This window comes from Lampris incognitus, chromosome 13, assembly GCF_029633865.1.
Source record: "Lampris incognitus isolate fLamInc1 chromosome 13, fLamInc1.hap2, whole genome shotgun sequence".
Taxonomy (NCBI): Eukaryota; Metazoa; Chordata; class Actinopteri; order Lampriformes; family Lampridae; genus Lampris; species Lampris incognitus.
The window spans coordinates 4399156-4421487 of NC_079223.1; the positions used below are offsets into that span (position 1 = coordinate 4399156).

Below are 22332 nucleotides of genomic sequence, written 5' to 3' on the forward strand. Positions count from 1 at the left end.
GTCACTGTAAACCAGCGGTGTCGCTGTAAACCAGCGGGCTTGCTGTAAACTAGCGGTGTCACTGTAAACCAGCGGTGTCACTGTAAACCAGCGGTGTCACTGTAAACCAGCTGTGTCACTGTAAACCAGCGGGCTTGCTGTAAACCAGCGGTGTCACTGTAAACCCTCTGTGTCACTGTAAACCAGCGGGCTTGCTGTAAACCAGCGGGCTTGCTGTAAACCAGCGGTGTCACTGTAAACCAGCGGTGTCACTGTAAACCAGCTGTGTCACTGTAAACCAGCGGGCTTGCTGTAAACCAGCGGTGTCACTGTAAACCCTCTGTGTCACTGTAAACCAGCGGGCTTGCTGTAAACCAGCGGGCTTGCTGTAAACCAGCGGTGTCACTGTAAACCAGCGGTGTCACTGTAAACCAGCGGGCTTGCTGTAAACCAGTGGTGTCACTGTAAACCAGCTGTGTCACTGTAAACCCTCTGTGTCACTGTAAACCAGCGGGCTTGCTGTAAACCAGTGGTGTCGCTGTAAACCAGCGGGCTTGCTGTAAACCAGCGGTGTCACTGTAAACCAGCGGGCTTGCTGTAAACCAGCGGTGTCACTGTAAACCCTCTGTGTCACTGTAAACCAGCGGGCTTGCTGTAAACCAGCGGTGTCACTGTAAACCAGCGGGCTTGCTGTAAACCAGTGGTGTCACTGTAAACCAGCTGTGTCACTGTAAACCCTCTGTGTCACTGTAAACCAGTGGTGTCGCTGTAAACCAGCGGGCTTGCTGTAAACCAGCGGTGTCACTGTAAACCAGCGGTGTCACTGTAAACCCTCTGTGTCACTGTAAACCAGCGGGCTTGCTGTAAACCAGCGGGCTTGCTGTAAACCAGCGGTGTCACTGTAAACCCTCTGTGTCACTGTAAACCAGCGGGCTTGCTGTAAACCAGCGGGCTTGCTGTAAACCAGCGGTGTCACTGTAAACCCTCTGTGTCACTGTAAACCAGCGGGCTTGCTGTAAACCAGCGGTGTCACTGTAAACCCTCTGTGTCACTGTAAACCAGCGGGCTTGCTGTAAACCAGAGGTGTCACTGTAAACCCTCTGTGTCACTGTAAACCAGCGGGCTTGCTGTAAACCAGCGGTGTCACTGTAAACCAGCGGTGTCACTGTAAACCAGCGGTGTCACTGTAAACCAGCGGGCTTGCTGTCAACTAGCGGTGTCACTGTAAACCAGTGGTGTCACTGTAAACCAGCTGTGTCACTGTAAACCCTCTGTGTCACTGTAAACCAGCTGTGTCACTGTAAACCAGCGGTGTCACTGTAAACCAGCTGTGTCACTGTAAACCAGCGGTGTCACTGTAAACCAGCGGTGTCACTGTAAACCAGCGGGCTTGCTGTAAACCAGCGGTGTCACTGTAAACCAGCGGTGTCACTGTAAACCAGCGGTGTCACTGTAAACCAGCGGGCTTGCTGTAAACCAGTGGTGTCACTGTAAACCAGCTGTGTCACTGTAAACCCTCTGTGTCACTGTAAACCAGCTGTGTCACTGTAAACCAGCTGTGTCACTGTAAACCAGGGTCCAGAGAAATTCAAAAACAGATTCAAAACATTTTAGGGCTTTAAATCATGCATGAACTTATTATATAATGTGCACTATACTTATACAAAGTGCTTTAATCTGCAAGAATTTACAATGCCAATAACTGCACAAAAGAACATGTTGAGTGAAAGATTACTTCGACATCATCAGTTCTGACAACAGCTTCTGATTTGCACACTGGAGCAGATAAAACCAACCACCATGAGCACGATGACAAATAAATTCAGACTATAGCAGATGAACAATGTCAAAGCATAATGACGGGGACACAAGGCACAGACAAGGCATCATGTATGAGGACCCCCCCTCCACCCCCATGTCATGTATGAGGACCCCCCTCCGTCCCCACGTGTCAACAGTACCCCATCACCAGCAGCTCAAGTAAGAACTTGTTTTCTTTGCAGACATCCATCCATCCATCAATCAATCATCCAAGCTGCTTATCCTGCTCTCAGGGATGCTGGAGCCTATCCCAGCAGTCATTGGATGGCAGGCGGGGAGACACCCTGGACAGGCCACCAGGCCATCACAGGGCCAACCGACACACACACACACACACACACACACACACACACACACACACACACACACACACACACAAAGGGGCAATTCAGTATGGCCGAGTCACCTGACCTACATGTCTTTGGACTGTGGGAGGAAACCGGAGCCCCCGGAGGAAACCCACGCAGACATGGGGAGAACATGCAAACTCCACACAGAGGACGACCCGGCATGACCCCCAAGGTTGGACTACCCCGGGGCTCGAACTCAGGACCTTCTTGCTGTGAGGCGACCGTGCTAACCACTGCGCCACTGTGCCGCCCATCTCCTGGACAAACATAAACACTTCATGCCATTTGGGAGAAGCGTACAGGTTAGCTAGTGGTGGTGCATGTTTTGTAAGTAAGTAAAGGTTTAGTGCTGTGATGGATATCAAAACTATGAGGACACATGGCGGCCTGTCCAGGGTGTCTCCCCGCCTGCCGCCCAATGACTGCTGGGATAGGCTCCAGCATCCCCGCGACCCTGAGAGCAGGATAAGTGGTCCGGATAATGGATGGAAGAAGGGCACATGAATCCCACGTCTTTTCAGTCATGGTACAATCTTTTCACCGGGCCCCACCTTCATGTTGTTTGGTCCAACAGAGCAGGAGGACATTCGGCATCAGAAATAATTGACACCATTTCACAAATTACTGAAAAAAAAAAGTGTAACCATGTTTAGTATTTGATAGGTCACTGGTGTACTGAGACTAAAAAGATTTCATCCATTTACACTTGGACTACGTGTGTCAGGCCAACGTCTGGGCAGAGGAAGGACACACAGCAGTATGTGAACTGTAACCCGCAAAAATACACCACTACGGTCGACTGTGATGTGAGGTACTACAGTTTACATAAATCCAGACTGAAATATCAAACACACACTGCAGATATAAATCACACAAAAACTAAATCATGGGGTTAACCAGTATGGAGTGTGGGCAGACATGTTTTGTGAAAATGCTTGTTGAGATCTGCTTCTTCTATTGATTTCATGTTACATCCAACCACTGCACCCATGACATCTTACACCCACGACATCTTACACCCACGACATCTTGCACCCGTGACATCTTGCACCCACTACATCTTGCACCCACGATATCTTACACCCACTACATCTTGCACCCACTACATCTTGCACCCACGATATCTTACACCCACTACATCTTGCACCCATGACATCTTGCACCCACTACATCTTGCACCCACGACATCTTACACCCGTGACATCTTACACCCACTACATCTTACACCCACGACATCTTGCACCCACTACATCTTGCACCCACGACATCTTACACCTGTGACATCTTACACCCATGACATCTTACACCCAGGACATCTTACACCCAGGACATCTTACACCCACGACATCTTACACCCATGACATCTTACACCCAGGACATCTTACACCCACGACATCTTGCAGCTATCACACAATGAGATGCAATTTGGCACTAAATTGATTTAAATGTGTTAAGCAAAACTTTAGTAACACTGCAAAACACTGTCACAACTCTTATAAAAATACTTTTGCATGAAGAACCAACGATTATCTCATAGTGTTTTGTGCATGACAACAGTATATATTGAACCATATTCTGCTGACGTTTAGAAAAGTATGGTACCAAATAACCTGCGTATCTTCTACAATACAAACATACTGCACGGCTGAGCAGGCGAGCGCAGGCGTGGGCGGCTGGAGAATCATGAAGGTGAACAAAAGGTTTTATGGAGCAAGAGTGTACATCCCTCTCTTGTAAACACTGCAGGCCGGTCCAAACTGCATTTCGCGAAATGAATACTTCAGCCACTAAGGAGAACATCCACCATAAAACAGGACCATTACTCCATGGATGCTGGGCAGCTACGTACCAATCTGACCATCAGCACGTCTCCTCTGAGGCTCACAAGACACCGAGAGACTCGGTTGAAAGATAAATCATACAACATCTCCGACATTAAATGGGAGACTAATACTGTGTAAAAACTGAACCATTTTGAAGGAACCCCCCCCCCCTTTTCTCTCCAATTGTATCTGGCCAATTACCCCACTCCTCCGAGCCATCCCGGCCGCTGCTCCACCCCCTCTGCCGATCCGGGGAGGGCCGCAGACCACCAAGTCTCCTCAGATACATGTGGAGCCGCCAGCCGCTTCCTCTCAGCTGACAGTGAGGAGCCCCTGCCAGGGGGATGCAGCACGTGGGAGGATCACGCCACCCCCCCCCCCCCCCAAACAGGCGCCCCAACAAACCAGAGGAGGCGCTTGTGCAGCGACCAGGACACATACCCCCATTCGGCTTCCCACCCACACACACGGCCAACTGTGTCTGCAGGGATGCCCAACCAAGCCGGAGGTAACACGGGGATTCGAACCAGCGATCCCCGTGTTGGTAGGCAACGGAATAGACTGCCACACCACCCGGATGCAAGGAATTATTAACAAAATTGAACATTCAATGAGTCCACATCAATGTCGATGAAGCTGCTCCGTGTGTTGAATACACCATCAGCTAGCCGTGGCTCTCTGGCAGGTAGGTGTTGGGACAGAGCTTCACATCAGCAAGTGTTGAGAAGCTGTTAACCTACAGCAGTAACTGGTTTCTGTTTTACAGTGGATGTTCTCCTTTGATTCATGTCACAACCTTGCTGCACTTGTTGAATTGTATTACTCATGGCATCCACAATAAAGGATCCAGTGGCTCACAAATACACAGCTTACCACACTATCAGAAGAAAAGTTTTTCCCAATTCCCGTAAGCTTTGGTCTTTTGATGCAACTTCCTCCAAGGCAGACATTTAGGCTTTTAATAACATTACCCGAGGCAGTCTCTGAATCTTCAGGATTCAGTCTACACTAAACTGCAGCTTCCGAAGGGATTTTTACTCTTCTTGGTCCTTTGCTTGTTAGGCCGCAAACTAATGACCTCCCGGCCGTTGCTGGAGCTCTGGTTGGAGACATTACTGCTGGTCGTGTTGAAAACACCTGTGGACAGATGACACTTCTCAATATCCCCTTTTTTTTTTGGATCCCCCCCTCCTTTTTTTTCCTCCCAGTTGTACTTGGCCAATTACCCCACTCTTCCAAGCCATCACGGTCGCTGCTCCACCCCCTCTGCTGATCCGGGGAGGGCTGCAGATTACCACATGCCTCCTCCTGTACATGTGGAGTCGCCAACCACTTCTTTTCACCTGACAGTGAGGAGTTTCACCAGGGGGACGGAGCGTGTGGGAGGATCACGCTATTCCCCCCAGTTCCCCTCTCCCCCGAACAGGTGCCCCGGCCAACCACAGGAGGCGCTAGTGCAGCGACCAGAACACATACCCCCATCCAGCTTCCCACCCATAGACACAGCCAATTTTGTCTGTAGGGACGCCCGACCAAGCCGGAGGTAACATGGGGATTCGAACCGGCGATCCCTGTGTTGGCAGGCAACGGAATAGACTACCACGCCACCCGGACAGCCCTCTTCTCAATACCTTTGTGGGGGAAAAAAATCAATAGGTGATAGTTACTGTGACGAAGAGAGGAACTGTTACCTATTTTATTGCTTGTTGTGTGGACCACTTCAGGCTCTTCCGCTGTTTGCTGTTTGAGTCGTTGAAGGTATTTATCAGCCAGGTACTTGAAAACTAAAAAAAGGACAAAGGACATGATCTTGTTAGATTTCCATATTCTAAGACGTGAATAACTCTTAGAAGACAGAAACCTGTAAAAGTACATTGTCAGTAACTCACCCTCATTGACATTGAGGTCCTCTTTCACCGAAGCCCGATAAAATCTCAACTTTAGTTTCTTGGCCAGAGCCTCCGCCTCCTCACTGCCGGAGGAGAGAATACTGAAAATACTGCTAGGCTACACGACTTCAACAAGACTTTCTGTTACTGTGCCACAGTGTTCTCATTACCATTTTTCTTCATCTTTGGTGTACCGATGCAAGATTTTAGTGCTTATTATGTTGATTTTGTAAGGACTATCAAATCCAGTAATACCACTGTGTTTGGCTTAACAAACATACTTTTTTATAACCGTTTCATCAAGGAGGTCGATTTTGTTCTGTACTAGAACGGTGGGAATATCTCCAACCTCCGTTTCCACCTTCTCCCACCAGTTGCTTATAGCCTCAAAAGACTCCCGGTCTGTGGTAGAAAAGACGAGCACACATGCCTGAGCACCTGAAACACAGAGAAAACCAACCAACCACAAATGTTGAGAGTTCAATCCACTGGTACTTAAAACATATACTTCATATGGTTTATTCTAGTTCATGCTAGGACGTCTTCTGTAAATAAAAACTGAATTCATGCAAAGAAGAATTAGGGATTAAAAGGTGTGCTGTCATATTGCCATACAAAGGCAAACAGCAGTAACTACTGAAGATTGTCCTTTTTGTTTCATTCACTGACACCTATGGAAACAGATGTAATTGTAATGGTAGTGGAGACCCAGAGACCCATTCAAAACAGTCAGTGCTAAGTGCTTTGTCAGCACCTTCCCCACTACAAAAGAAAAAAAAGAAAAAAAACAAAACAAGGCTGAACCTGAATTTTAGCTACTGATGTTGTGTCCAGCAGTCATTGGGTGGCAGGCGGGGAGACACCCTGGACAGGCCGCCGGGCCATCTCAGGGCCAGTTTGAGAACTTATTTAAATTAAAACTTTCCCTTTTATTGAGCAAACTGCATAAAGACTTTGAACGCTGGTCGTTATTGCCCTTGTCTGTATCTGCACGGGTTAATTCAGTAAAGATGAACTCCCTACCAAAATTCTCATACCTTTTTCAGTGTTTACCCATTTTTCTTACACAATCATTTTGTCGCAAAATTGAGAGCTTGGTATCATAACTAGTTCAGTTTTCCACCAAAAGACATCCACAATCCTGGAATTGCAGATTTCTGAGGGATCTTTTTTAAATACACTAGCAACAGAAAATATCAAAAAAGACTTTTTTGATTCCCTGCAAATCTCCAGCATAGTGGCTTTGCAGGTAAAGACAAGGGTTAAGATTCCATACAATGACACAGGTATGTGCTAATAGCAGTGGCTATCCTGCTCTCTGGCTTTGTGGGTTCTTACCACGGTAGTAGGCCTTTGTGATGGCATCAAACTCCTCTTGTCCAGCAGTGTCCCAAAGCATCAATCTAACCTCTTCATCACTGGCTCTAAAACAATAAGCAAGCCATAGGGAGGAAAATGACTAGCACACAATGTTCTACAGCACTGTATGGCAAGACACAGAAAAAAAAAACAAAAAAAAAACCAATCATGGTAGGCTATCCAAGTGTCAAAATATCCTAAATACACTGATAAATAATATTTATCACTGTGGGAACAAAAATACATAGCATAAGTATGGACTCTAGAGCTATTTAGCTACAATACACACGGTTGCTATTGTTAAACTGACGTTAATATTGACACACCTTTTAGGACTGAAGCAAAGTTGCTGCCAGTACGGATTACCTCCCACCATACTACTTCTCAGTGGTTAAACATGAAATTTATTTATTTCTGATTGACGGTTGGATGGTAATTTCTGTGAGCCAAGTTCCTTACTGTATCTGTCTTTCCAGAAAGTCGACGCCGATGGTCTTTTTGTAGTCCTTTGTAAAGATGCCCTTGCAATAACGCTGGATCATACTAGACTTGCCAACAGCTCCATTGCCCACCACCACCACCTTGATGGCGACTTCCATGTCCTCCTCCAACATGGTGGTGAGGTTTGGTAGGATTTCTTAGTTCCAGACTGTCTTGATAGTGTCAGGAACCCAGACCAACTGAGAGAAAAACACAGACGCAGATAAAAAATAAATGTATATTTTAAGGTAATACATGTGGCTGGATTAGATTGCACTTTTTGGGGCAGTTTAAGGGTGACATATTGCCAGCTGTTACTGAAAAAGAACACTAAAAGTGCTCTTAATACGAACAACACCATGTCAGATGGAGGCTGCCAGTACAGCAACAATGATTTAAGATCATATATGATTAAGTTCATTTATAAAATTTTGTATTTATTTCTCATGTAGTTTATGTTTTAGTTATATTCACCTCATAAACTTTTGTAAAACCAGCTGTTGTGAAGTTCAACGATTTGTCTGGGGTGATTGTGTAATGTGTGTATTCTTCCATTACCTCTGAGCACAGCATACTCCCATAGCAACCAGATCATCCATCCCTAGAGCGCTGAGGTAAATATCATGTCATGCTAAAGAAATGTCATCCACACATACTGACCACGCAGACCAACAATCTGCCTTTAATAAAGTAACGTAAGTGTCCATGAGAGACATAACCTCCCTGAACTGGGTGGGATGTGACCGTTTGTACTTTAGTGTACTGGAAAAAATATTGAGAATGAAGTAAGAAAATGCGTAAAAATTAAATAAAATGTGATTTCTTAAGTTGGGAAAACATGATCAAATTTGCAGATATGTATAAAATGTTTCATGGTCTAGCCCCCCATTCTCAATGAAATCATCCATCCATCCATTATTCAAACTGCTTATCCTGCTCTCAGGGTCGTGGGGATGCTGGAGCCTATCCCAGCAGTCACTAGGCAGCAGGCGGGGTCGGGGAGACACCCTGGACAGGCCGCCAGGCCATCTCAGGGCCTCAATGAATTCATTAAACAAAATCAAAACTCATCTACCATAAGGGATTGTAAAATACCATATAGAACAAGTACCTTTTGGCAGTCAGCCTTCTCCTATCGAGCAGCACACACATGGAACACAATACCCACAGAACTACAGAACATCGCCTCTCTCAACTCTTTCTCCAAAGCTATACAACAGTGGTTAATGGACAATCAAAATTACTGTCATAATTTGGAGTACGGGTTATGTCATTGTTTTACCATTTGTCTGTGCTTATATATGTTTTTAACTTTTTTTTATAATCCATCAGATACCTGCCGGAGATTGCAGATGAAAACCCAACCCAAGTGCTCATGGTAATTAATGTGCATTATCCGTTCTTAAATAAAATAAACATATGCAAAACATAAAAAGGAGCTCTGCGATAAGAGGCCGTTATTGTCTTAAAATATATTTAATGTACATGTAATTTGCAACAATAAATATAAAAGTCATTGTCCCAATACATTTGCCATGTTTCCTGAGTGTGCAAAAGGATTCAGGCTACTTCTGCAAAACCCACAGTGGCCACTGCCTCAACATAATTTAACAAAACCTTTAAGACTAAAATCCACATACATAAATGGTGAGAGGATTTCGTTCAAGTGAGGATTTTAAGTGTTTGATACAAGACAATTTCCATGCAAGGAAAGCGAATACCTCTGAAGGCTGACACACCAGATCAACTCAACACATTTAAAGTGGTTTGCTCTTCTGTGTTGTGCCATGGCTTCATTTGGCCACACTACTTCAGACCAAGCAAACACTACACAGGTATTTCATTTAATCGCTCCATCTGCCCTGGCTGACGGTGCTAATAGATAAGTAAACAATAAATAAAAGCATTTAATGTTTGAAAGCCCCAATTCAACCCTATCTACATACCAGTTTAGCCAGCAGTAAAGGTCATTAAGGTAGAGCCTCTCTCTCTGACAATCAGCTGAAAGCACCGTCATTATTTGTTGACAGGGACACAGAATGTTGGCATGAAATGCTCCATCTCCTCTTTAACTTACTGTCCACCTCGGGCTACAAGACGTCTAGTGAAATCCCCTGGGGCCTGTGTTATCTATCACACCTTTCAGGAACTTCAGCTTCTCCTCCCTCCTCCTCTCTCGCTCTCTCTCTCTCGCTCTCTCTCTCTGACCAGCGACATCAGTGTCATCTTTTAGCCTTTTCTTAAAACGTACCCGAAGGCATTCTCATCCTGTGTATTATTCCTAAAAAGGTGTCCGACTCAGGACAGTGAGGTTAGATCACCTTGTGTTGAACAGCACTACACATGCCAAGTGTATTATTATTGTTATCATAATCATCATCACTTTCATTCCCGCATTCTCATGAGAATAGCGAGCGTGGACTTGTTGAACAGCTGGTTGCTCGGGGAGGGGAGCAAACGCCCGGGACTATGCCTCGGCGGCGGGCCTCGGCGGCGCCGGGCTCCCCGCTCTGAACGCGCTAGTACCGGTCAGTCGGGGACGCTCCGCCGGCGGAGGGGCGGGGGGGGGAGCTAGTCATCGGGCAAAAAAAACCCCAGACCATTCCTTACCTTTATAGACGCGGCTCATACAGCGTCCATTAATGTCGGACACAAGCCCGACTCTTCGCTGCTATTTGGGCGGCCGGAGGCGGCGAGTTGTGAACTTCCAACAGCTAACTGCGAACGTCGGCTAACGTTAGCAAGGCTAGCTAGCCAGCCTCCCCGAGGAGAGGAGAGCCCCCCTCCCTCTCGGTCCCGTCCGCTTAACGCTGTCCGGCGGCCAGTCGGTCCAGCCACTGCGCGGCCCCGAGCCGCCTCGCCTCACCACGACGGACGCGTCTCGGACGAGAAGCGATGGCGGACAGACAGAAGTGCGTCGTCATGAGCGGTGTTACGGCTGCTCAGCAGGCGGCTATCTGGGGCGCCCCGTCCCCGCTGGCTAGTACGCTCCGCTAGCAGGTTGCTAAGGCTGAAGCCGGAGAAGAAGAAGAGCAGAAGAGGAGAAGAAGAAGAAGAGCGTGAACAGGATTGTCGACACTCGGTCGTTAATATTCATGAGCATAGAAAGGACTCGGTAGAAAATGGCGCAGATCGAGCTGGAACCGATATCTATTCGAAAAGTCCCGGCGCGCATCTGGCTCCGCGTGGAGTCCTGTGGTTTGCGCGACCTCGCCCAAGACAAGTAGTCTGGTCAGTTAAGGGCAAATATGGGGTCAAGGCTGCAAAAAGTCATTCACATTTGAGCCAATGTTTTTCTGTTAATTTAGGGTCCAATAAAGAAAAAAATGCAAGGAGCCCAAAATTTTAGGTGGGGGAAGTCTCTGAAATGGCCACGCCCACTTTTTAGGCCTGGAAATCAGTATCTCGGCTCCTGAATGTCGCAGAGAGCTGATCATGGGCTCAAAAGAAGCAGAAGCACCACATTTATATAAGCATTATGAACAAACATATACCCCAAAACCTTTACTTTTTCAGGTATTTACAAAAAACTAATTTTCACTGGTCACATACATGGCCACGCCCACTTTTTAGCCCTGGGACTATATCTCAGGCTCAGCTCTCGGAGGTTGCCCCGAGTTGATATTGGGCTCAAAAGATGTGGAAATAACTATTTATATTAGTGCTCTGAACAAATATACTGTATGCCTTAAAACCTTCACGTTTTGAGCTATTCATGAACATGTTCTTTTTCCATTGAATTGATCAGCAGCATGCAATCAACTTTAGCCAAATCTGTGCAAGAAGGCTATACAGTTTGTTTGAGTAAAAGTGTTACATCTACTCATGGAGTGCTAGTATTCAAGTTGACTCTTTGTTATAAGAGGAGGAACCCAGTAACCACCAAAGAAACAAAGCAAACCATGTGAGGTCCAAAAAAATCTTTATTTTAACCTCACACATCCCATCAGACTGGATTCAAACACTTGCTGAGGCACTTGCAATAAATGAGACATTTCATCCCTCTGCCAGCACAAGAACATAGGGTACACTTATTAGATCTGCAACTACACACCCTTGTTACTTGAGACAATGTATCTCTTGTGGAAACTGTGCTCCACTTGACGAAGAGTTCCTCTCCTTCGGTAGTCCAACCCCATTCAATGACAGGGGGACAAGGGAGTTGTAGCAGGCTGTTTTACATTGTCCAAACTACCCTTCTTAATAACCCTGTAATGTGCCCCTGTCTCTTTCTGCACTACATTTATGTCCAGACAGCTGTTCGAGAGTTTCTCAGCAAATCGTGTAGAGTGAGATTTGGGCCGGTCGAAGCCCAAATCTTCAACTTTCTGCAGATAAATATTCTCGAGTTTGTGAAGATCAAAAACATTTTCTGAGCTGTCATCAATGAAGTTCCCTACTTCCTCCATGGCGATATATTCAGCATACTGGATCATGTCTGGGGAGTTCTGTGATGAAGTTCTTTCTTGCTTTATCCTGCAGCTCGCTGAACTGTATCTAGTAAGAAGAAATAATCAAATTATTAAAATATATATATATGGCCCGACTATAGCTCAACTTAAGAATTGAACTTAAAAGGGTATGTTGTGCTGGCTCACCTGTTACGGTATCTTGAGTGGCACTTCCTGTGATAGAATAACTCCCGTGATCTAACATCAGTTTCAAGTAATCTGAGTATTTTGCCATCATTCAGGACTTTGGCCATCATCTCTAGATTGTCTGTGAAATCCTTCACATGTTTTGCTGACTTTTCTTTTCCCGCAGCAGCTAACAATGGTTCTGATTTGTCCTTCTTCCGAGGGTTCTCAATGGCTGGCTCTTCACAATAGAAGCAAAGTTCGGCTCCAAACGCAAGACTAGGCCCAGCCTTTGCTCGTGTGTTTGCCCCAATAGTCTGGTGATCTGCAAGGTCCAGTTCTCTTTTCCGTTTACGATCCTTCGCACAATTGAAATGGCTGTTATTATAGCGATCATAGCAACTCTTGTGGATTTTATATCCATCCTGTAAAGTTTCTGCATTGACAGCTGACAGTCTCTGTGAAAGATTGATATCCGCATCATTGGTGATCAGTCCGGATTCCTCAAACAGTTTTACTTGGTGAAGCAGCTTAGGAGCTGTGACAGCAGTTATGTCCCTTCCACCAGATTCCTGTCATGAATTTAGAAATGAAATGTTGGACTCATTGCTGTCATAAACATTACATTACTGAAGGAATACGCATGAAAACTAACACTGTTGGACTCATTGATGTCATAAACATTATACTACTGAAGCACACACGTGAAAACTAACCTTGCAGACAATGCACAGGGTCTTGTTCCCTAGTTCCATAGTTAGGATGGGGGATCATCTGATCATGGAAAATCAGAACTAATTTAAACTTGATTTTTCTGTACACAAGTTTGTAACAGAGTGATGTTTCACTGGTATGGCACAATACATCCACCCTCCCACAAAAATAGCATGCAATAAACAATGTTATTTATTCTTCTGCATAGATACAAAATATAGTCCAATAAAAGTGTGTCCAAATATAGCATAATAAAAGTGTTGTTACTACAAATACTTTCACCCTTTCATACCAGCCAACTAAAAATGCCCAAAATTAACCAACATGTGTAGAGCAAGCAGACACACAAACACCAACTGTCCAAAAGTAGGTAATGCCTTAGCCAAATACTACAACTGTGCAACTGTGCTGTCGAGTGTATCGAGCAAGTCATGCTTGCAAGGCTAGTTAGGCCTACACATATGAGCTAAGGTGAAAATAATGTTTTACAAGGTAAACATACAAAAATAAAACAACACTGTTCCTTACCATCCATCCACGAGGTCAGGAACAAATTAACTCACTGATATGAAGGCCAGATGAGGCATGCATGTCATATTTTGGCAAATGTTTACAGTAAACTAGCTTTACTGAAACATGTGCACTTCTGCTTCCTTTCCTGTAGAATCAACCACTTGATAAACAAACAGCGCCAATTTGTAATTGTGGTCAGAGGCGGCATTACATCCCAAGTGATAAGAAGAACCACAGACAACTAAGATATTTTCTAAACTCATGATTCGTGTGTGTATTGTGCTTCATGCTTTATAACATAGGCAGCGAATGAGATTCATGTCAAATATAGCTTTTTACAACCTTCAGGAGCTGATACGTGAAACGTGACCAGTAAAAATTAGTTTTCTTAAAATATCTGAAAAAGTAAAGGTTTTGGGGTATATGTTTGTTCATAATGCTTATATAAATGTGGTGCTTCTGCTTCTTTTGAGCCCATGATCAGCTCTGCGACATTCAGGAGCCGAGATACTGATTTCCAGGCCTAAAAAGTGGGCGTGGCCATTTCAGAGACTTCCCCCACCTAAAATTTTGGGCTCCTTGCATTTTTTTCTTTATTGGACTCTAAATTAACAGAAAAACATAGGCTCAAATGTGAATGACTTTTTGCAGCCATTTTGCCTTAACTGACTAGACTAAAGTCCAGGAGAGACGTCGTCTTCTTCTTCTGCTTCTTCTTCTTCTTCTTCTTCTTCTTCTGCTCCTTCTTCTTCTTGGTGTTTATTGGCGGTCGGCAAACAGGAGAAACTTGACAGCAACGTCGAGCTTTCTTAGTATTTGTATGCACGGTGCCCATCTAAGTCAATGTTCTGAAAAACACATGAATGTTATATTTCCCTGCTTACTTGATGCACGTTGACAATAAGTCTTGTTTGACCCTGCAAAGCTGGAGGACCGCGTCTACCCGTGGATCTGTCCCCGACTCTGATTCTGACAGACCCGGGGAGGAGGCTCGCCGTAATGGGCTGCAGGTGAGAGAACAAGAACAGCTCCTCAGCCAGAATGGCCCGGTTCAGTCTGCCGGAGACGGCAACCTGTCACCCATCCGAACTCCCCTGAGCAAGACCCCGTCCAAACTCCTTGTGGAGATGAGGGAAAGAAAGCTTCACACATTCCTTTGCCCAGATAAGTCACAGCAACAATAATAAGCGCGGCGTCATACCGAGCTGTGGGAGCTTTCCAACTCAGGGATGTGTTTGTTGCAGTTTGGCAGGCAGTGTGCAGCTGTGGAATGTGACCTAGTACATTTACTCAAGTACTGCACTTAAGTACAATTTTGAGGTAACTGTACTTTACTTGAGTATTTCCATTTTATGCTACTTTATGCTTTTACTCCACTACATTTCAGAGGGAAATATGGTACTAGTTGCTCCACTGCATTTGACAGCTTTAGTTACTAGTTACTTTGCAGATTTAGATTATTAATACAAATTATAAATCAACTAATAATGATATATTTTTATAGGATAAGCTACCCAGCAGTATGTAAAGTAATTGAAATTGGCTCCACATTTACCAGCTGCAACATTAATGTGCTGAACAGATAATTGCGTCAATAATTATAGTCCAATAATATGATATATGACTCTGAAATGGGCCATTCTGCATAATAAGTACTTTTACTTTTGCTACTTTAAGTATATTTTGATGCTAATACTTTTGTACTTTTAGTTAAGTACGATTTTGAATGCAGGACTTTTACTTGTAACAAAGTATTTTTACACTGTGGTATTGCTACTTTTACTTCAGTAAAAGCTCTGAATACTTCTTCCACCACTGGCAATATGTCAACCTGACACCATATACTGTATTTGTGTTTTGCCTTGTGCATCTGTGTTCTACAAATCTTTGAGCAAGTGCTCCAGGGGCACCACCTCCATAGCACCTGCAAGAAAAATATCTTGTGCTACTGACTTTGTGGGGTCATTGGGCATTGTGGTGGGCCATCATGTCAGGCACACTAAAGCACTGGGAGGTCAATATTCGTCAGTGTGCATCAGACTAATAACCTCAGCACCACAAAGTCCTTCTCCTGCTGGGGAAGTATTTTGCCCCTGATAATTCAGGTCATCTGACACAAATAATGACACCCGGCTGCATTTAGATAGACACATCTCAAAAGGGGCACAGTTTGCTGAATGGAATTCTGCACACAACAGGGTTATGTGATTTCTGTCAGACGGAGGAAACTGTAGAGCATGTTATAATGCACTGTTGGAGGTTTCACAGGCAAAGAGCAGCAATGCTCCCAGAGAGGCTGGAATCAAGAGGAGGCGGTTTTATTAATGACTCTGTAATGTAATCATCAACAGTTGAACTAATATAAGATTCAGTGCCACATGCTACCAACCCAGTGGGACCACTGGTGTAGCTGCCTTCTTATAAGACACTGATTTGTTCCATTTATGTTATTTTATTGTGTTTACTCTTTGTATTGTTTGGGGTTTGTCTGTTACCTGTTTGTCTTTGTCTGTTATGGACCCTGAGTCTGCAATAAAGTTTTGAATTGAATTGAATTGAATTAAGATTATAGACAGCATAAGCAACCGCGCTTGTTGTTTAATAGTAACACATTTCATTAAAAAACAGGTGAAAAGAATCAGGTAGGATTTTTTTTATTGCATATAGGGATGGAGCATATAGGATTTATTTTTGAATTTGGTAGTTTCTGTCCCCCACAGGAGCAAGTCGGTCAGCATTGACTTAAAAAGGTGAGAGTGACTGAGTTCATGAAATGAATAAAAACAATGAGGAATTTAACAGAGATGAGAAGTGAGACTGATTTAACTGAAGCAAAGAAGAGCAATAATGGGGACGCTGTATTCTAAAAGTCATGAAATAACACGCAGCCAATTAACTTCCACCAGTACTTTGATTCATAGTCCGGAGTAGCAGGTCAAGTCAAGTCAATTTTATTTGTGTAGCCCAATATCACAAATTACACATGTGCCTCAGGGGGCTTAACAGCAACACAACATCCTGTCCTTAGACCCTCTCATCAGATAAGGAACAACCCCCTAAAAAACCCAAAACAAAACAAAGCCAAAACCCTTTAACAGGGGGAAAAACAGCAAGAACCCTCAGCGGAGAGCAACACAGGAGGATCTCTCTCCCAAGACGGACAGCATGCAATGATGTTGTGTTCACACACTTTACACAACACAACACTGAAGAGGATTAACAGAATTATAATCTACTCATATATTTTCGTAATGTGTGTGTGTGTGGTTTTAGTGTAGATAGCGGGACCGAAAACTAAAGCACTTATGATCCTAATTCTTTTTGGAGGTGGTAGGTATTGTCTAAGAGAGTAAGGGAAAACTCCCAGAAAATTAAAATTATGCATAAATATGCAAAATATGAATTTTTCTAAAAATGGCTAAAAACCACTTTTCTCGGCATTTCAGATGATTCTGAGCGTCTTTGATTTTTTTCACCTATATAATCTTTTTTTCTGGGACTTGGAAATGTTTTGGCATTATGCAAAATATATGCATTTTTGCAAAAATGTACTTATGATCCTAATTTTTGTGGGAGGTGGTAGGTATTGTTCCAGAGAGGACCAGAAAAATAGCAGAACATTAAAATATAATTATAATAATTATGCATAATTATGCAAAATATACATTTTCTAAAATGGCTAAAAACCACTTTTCTCGGCATTTCAGATGATTCTGAGCATTTGGGGGGAGGGAGCTGGAGTGGGGGGGGTTTAGGGGCAGGGGGAAGGATGAAGAGGAGGGAGATTTAGACGGGTGGATAACCAAACCGCTACATTGTAGCGGGGTTCTTCTAGTGGACTTATAAAATGTATGAAGGAGATGACCCGCAGGATGCCAAGCAGAGTCCAGACGCCACCGGAACAGCCCAGCACCAGAGCCACGCGACCAGCATCATCATGTAAAACAATTTTTTTTTAAAAATGATATGGATTTATAAGATATATAAAAAGAAAACGTGACGAGGGGGATGATAGGCAGCGTCCAAGTGGCGACCACCGTCACCACGGAGACCTGGGAGGAGGACCGACCGCACGTGCACACAAGGGAGACTCCCATGACACCATTCACACACAGAAGAAGAAGAGAAAGGAGAGAAAAGACGTGTGAGAGAAGGGAACAGTTTGCAATAGTCATTAGTCATAATCAATTAAGTCGTCAATTAGTCATAAATCCATTGAGATAGGTGGCGATAGTTCACCGTAAAGCCGGATGCCGACTGCAATTGAATTCTAAAACAAGGAAGAAGAAAACTAAAAAGCGAAGAAGAAGAAGAAGAAGAAGAAGAAGAAGAAACCAGCCCAAGCAGAAGCGGCCGCAGTAGGTGATTGGTTCATTTTCATCCCGTGACCGTGTCGTCATCGCGTTACCCGCGTTTGTTGAAGAACACAACATACGCTGACGTTTGGCGGGATTCGGCGACGAGAGCCCGGCGTTTCCCCCTCACGCAAACGGTAAAGACTCACCAAGTGCTGTGTTTGACATTGTTTTTCGCCGTGTAGAATTAGCAGTGCACTAATTGTTTACGTTTAGATGCGAGACTCTTGTACAATATGTAGTTATCCGCAACCTTGGATTAAGGTAGCGAGTCTTACAAAAACCTGCTCAGTGATGTGTGGCTCGTCCCAAGATCAGGGCCGGAGCCGGTGGACGGTCCTCTTGGATCAAGGCAGTTAGTTCTCTGTTGATACTCTAGCTAGCGCTACATGAGGCCTGCAGGTATCGGGGCTAGGGGTTTAGTGTAAACCAAACCAAACCTGATCCAGTATCCACCGGCCTAGAACACCCAGTGATATTCCAGTATTCCGTGTACGTACAGCCAGAGGTGGACAAAGTACACAACTCCTTTACTTGAGTCTAAGTATCGATACTCCCGGTCAGACATTACTCCATTACTTGAGTCTAAGTATAGATACTCCTGGTCAGACATTACTCCTTTACTTGAGTCTAAGTATAGATACTCCCGGTCAGACATTACTCCTTTACTTGAGTCTAAGTATAGATACTCCCGGTCAGACATTACTCCTTTACTTGAGTCTAAGTATAGATACTCCCGGTCAGACATTACTCCTTTACTTGAGTCTAAGTATAGATACTCCCGGTCAGACATTACTCCTTTACTTGAGTCTAAGTATAGATACTCCCGGTCAGACATTACTCCTTTACTTGAGTCTAAGTATAGATACTCCCGGTCAGACATTACTCCTTTACTTGAGTCTAAGTATAGATACTCCCGGTCAGACATTACTCCATTACTTGAGTCTAAGTATAGCTACTCCCGGTCAGACATTACTCCATTACTGAGTCTAAGTATAGATACTCCTGGTCAGACATTACTCCGATACAAGTGAACGTTGTGCAGTCAATTTTTTATTTGCGTTAAAGTACTGGAGTACTTGCTTTTAAAACTTAAGTATTCAAAAGTACATTTTTTTAATGTCAACGCATTGTGTTGTTGCCACAGTGTCTCATTTACAGAAGAACCTCATGACTGAGACAACCTGCTGAATGCACCGACTTGCGTGTAGAACCTGTGGAATGAAAAGCTGGTGGAATATGCTGCAAAGCATATAGAAATGCCTACAGAAAAGCCTACAGAAATGAAAAGCCTATAGAAAAGCCTATAGAAAAGCCTATAGAAATGCCTACAGAAATGCCTACAGAAATGCCTACAGAAATGAAAAGCCTATAGAAATGCCTACAGAAATGAAAAGCCTATAGAAATGCCTACAGAAATGAAAAGCCTATAGAAATGCCTACAGAAACACAGTTGAATGGACAAAAGCAAAGCCATTGGTGTTTTCATTTTTTTTATTTAACACAGCAATAAAACAATTTAATAAATAATTATAATAACAACAACAATAATAATAATTAATAACAATTTAATAAAACAACCAACCTACCTTAAAACCCCAGTTGCACACCTCTAGCTTTATAACTGCCTAACAGCAACACTGCTTTAAGTGAGACAAAAAAAAAAAAAAAAAAAACCTCAATAAAGATTGTATTAATTCACAACCAAGCAAAACTTTCAGACAATGAGTATTGGTTAATTTTGAGGTAACATCCACCCAATTTTAAAGTCCAAAAGAAGTGCACTTCTGCTGTCAATGCGAAGTTTGTTGTGGCTGACTTCTACTGTACTGTCCATAGTGAGGTCTTACCCTCTGTGTAGGAGAGTGCTTACCAACTGATGTCTGGGTCATTCGCGTGCACTCTTTTTGTAATTAGGGTATTTGCAGCGGCATGAGTTGAGTCGTTTCCCGTAGCCCACAGCACTGCCACACAAAGACAAAAACACATAGAAACTTCAAGAACACACATACTAACTAACACATATATCCAAACTAAAAAAAAAAATCACCGTCCAAGGGACGCTGCCCGATGCAGATTTAGGCCCCGCCATGAGTTGGGTTGATCGATTGGCCTCGAAGGAGGTAAACTGGACTGTTAATCCCTGTGGTCTTGGTGTCCTATGTTTCTATTTTAGGATGGCTTTTTTTTTAAGATATTCTTGCCAGACCTTGAAAATGGAAACAAGAATTGAGTGAGAGGTGAAAAAATTCTCACTCTGGTCAAACTTGAAGAAGTTTTTATTCAACTTCAGTAGAAGCTGGTTTTCAAAGTTGTGTGAATTAATTCTTCCCCTTGTTGGGAAGATCAATCCATCTGCGCTAAAATGCCTTTCACAGGCAGCAGAGGCAGGCAGGGCTTTATATTCTTTCGCTGTGAAACGTTTTCTTAAACTTTAGTATTAGCATTTTATCTCCCATAGCCGACATGGAGGAGAAACTGGTTGCAGATGTAGTGGCACCCCCAAGGGGTGGCCAGGGGTGGCCTATGATACCACCCTGATACTACCCCTGCCCCCCCCCCCCCCCCCAGCCACAAGTCGCATATGCAGAATATGCTTCTGATTATGCATAATGTGCTTTTATCTGATATTTTACATTAGGTGCTGTTCATGGTGTGCCACCCCAAGATTTTCAGTGGCCCAATTTGGCCACCCCTATGAAAAATTTCTGGGGGCGCCACTGTGCAGATGTTGCTGGCTTTCCTGTCCTGTACGGTGCATCCCTGTCCATTTACAGGGACGTTAATTAAAAAATAAAAAAAGATGCATGGAGGCAGATCTCCGAGATTGTTGGGGTGAGTGGTGAGGTTAAGTGAATGGCAAATTTAAGCATTTGTCAATGATGCCAGCTGAAATTCCTCATCAGCAGTACATAGCCTATGTGAAGGATTGTGAGCAGGCCTTATTTTTTTTGTAAGCGAATCAGCTAAAATTAAACCGTTCATCTGAAAAAATCACCTCCGGCGGCGTTGTCTCCGTGCATGGATAGCGGCGATTGCGAATGCTGCTTTGCGGTCCATGGTGAAACAGTGTTTGAAGCAAGATCACACTATAGGAAAATAAATTCCCTCCAAAACATGTTTTTCAGCAGGAACGCACCTGATTTGTGGGTTCATGCATTTAATGAGCGATATATTAATAGGCCCGCCTTTAAGAAAATACAAACATACAACTCCACGATGAATATAGCAAAGATGATGTAAATATAACATATACATGAATGTAAACTATAATATATATTTATAGTATTTATTAGTATACACTTTTGTTTAAATTGACGCATCTGTCAATACATTTGTAGCCCACTTCCTCAAAACTATGTTAGCTATACCCACAAGCTGGCTGCAGCCAGCGACAGCGACATACAGCAATAAAGTTGCTGCCGGTGTGAGCGCAGGGCAGCGGGCACCTTCATAGAAATGTAGTGGAGTCAAAAGTACAATATTTGTCTTTCAAATTTAGTGGAGTAAAAGTCATAAGTTTCCAAAAAAAGTAAAGTACAGATATTCGAGAAATGTACTTGGTTACTGTCCACCCCTGTGTACAGCAAATAGACTGGGATTAAATAGGAAGGAAGTGATTGGTTGAATCGTGTTAGTCTCTCCACCAGACAGTTTGATAGTTGGGCAGTCTTAATTTGGACGTCCTGCAGATGGTAGCTGTTGAAGCATTCATTGATTCACTGCAGTCAAAATGCAAAGGTAGTCTCAGCCAAAGTCAATGCAAATAGCAACCAAACAAGCATTTTATTTCCCCCGCAACTCCAGCGCAACAAATTGGAGACAGCTTACCAAATAGGAAAAAGAACCCCATAACACATTTGTGCACAAATAACTAGTCAGGAAAGAGTAATTTCAAAGCCAGTTTGATAATATTGTAATAACTTTGGTACAATAACCACATTCATTTTCCTTACCTTACAATTAGGCATCATGCAGTTTCCCGGCAGAAGGAGGAAGTTACTTACCAACCATCAGACAGAACTCTATGGACATTTTTTGCAATTCTATGGACAGCCTCCTCTCGAAAACATCTCACTCGCAGAGTTTGAGACATTTGCTGTGGAGAGATTGAAGTGTAAGACGCATGCCTGTACAAAGATACTGAAATTTATACTGTCAAATTGTAGAAGTCTGAAGGCATTGACAATGAGCATTGTGTGTTCCTGTCAAATATAAACTGCAATTCGGTAAATGATTTTTTTTTTTTTTTTACAATAATATTAAGTCTTTTCCCATTGTTGCAGTGTTGAAGACTGTTGAGAATTTGGGAGTGAGTTATTTCAAAATGTCTGAGCAGTACACAAACAAACTCCGCTCAGAGCTTTCAACCCTGAACTTTCCCTACAGAAGTGACATTGTGAGTATAACTGTAAGACCAAGCATGAGTGTTGACTTTGCAAATCCAGTACTAACCTGTGTGTCTTGCTGAA

The 22332-nt window shown here is 43.6% G+C and overlaps 3 protein-coding genes across 4 annotated transcripts in view; 1 reads left to right on the forward strand and 2 right to left on the reverse strand.

The window, feature by feature from the left end:
* Nucleotides 1–2125: 2125 nt before the first annotated feature.
* On the reverse strand, nt 2126–10752 carry rab23 (RAB23, member RAS oncogene family). Its single transcript, XM_056291908.1, has 7 exons — nt 10312–10752; nt 7681–7901; nt 7201–7286; nt 6144–6300; nt 5863–5945; nt 5665–5757; nt 2126–5110 (listed from the first exon to the last, which is right to left on the reverse strand). Exons 2-7 carry the CDS (start codon nt 7833–7835, stop codon nt 4977–4979), a joined length of 708 nt encoding a protein of 235 aa, XP_056147883.1. The 5' UTR covers nt 7836–7901; nt 10312–10752; the 3' UTR covers nt 2126–4976.
* A 1012-nt stretch (nt 10753–11764) lies between these two features.
* Nucleotides 11765–13653, reverse strand: LOC130123233 (uncharacterized). 2 transcript variants are annotated; one of them, XM_056292367.1, is made up of 4 exons: nt 13521–13653; nt 12995–13052; nt 12300–12850; nt 11765–12198 (listed from the first exon to the last, which is right to left on the reverse strand). In XM_056292367.1, the coding sequence occupies exons 2-4, from the start codon at nt 13031–13033 to the stop codon at nt 11841–11843; spliced, it is 948 nt and encodes a 315-aa protein (XP_056148342.1). In that variant the 5' UTR covers nt 13034–13052; nt 13521–13653; the 3' UTR covers nt 11765–11840. The 2 variants fall into 2 exon arrangements, with proteins under 2 accessions (XP_056148342.1, XP_056148343.1); XM_056292368.1 differs by lacking the exon at nt 12995–13052 and having other exon boundaries at nt 13521–13631.
* A 4294-nt stretch (nt 13654–17947) lies between these two features.
* The window catches only part of prim2 (DNA primase subunit 2), a 62532-nt gene continuing 58147 nt past the window's right edge, over nt 17948–22332 (forward strand). The window contains exons 1-3 of the mRNA XM_056292071.1: nt 17948–17997; nt 21828–21977; nt 22147–22259. Of these exons, the coding sequence (XP_056148046.1) occupies nt 21833–21977; nt 22147–22259 (258 nt within the window). The 5' untranslated portion in view covers nt 17948–17997; nt 21828–21832. The remainder of the gene's footprint in view (nt 17998–21827; nt 21978–22146; nt 22260–22332) is intronic.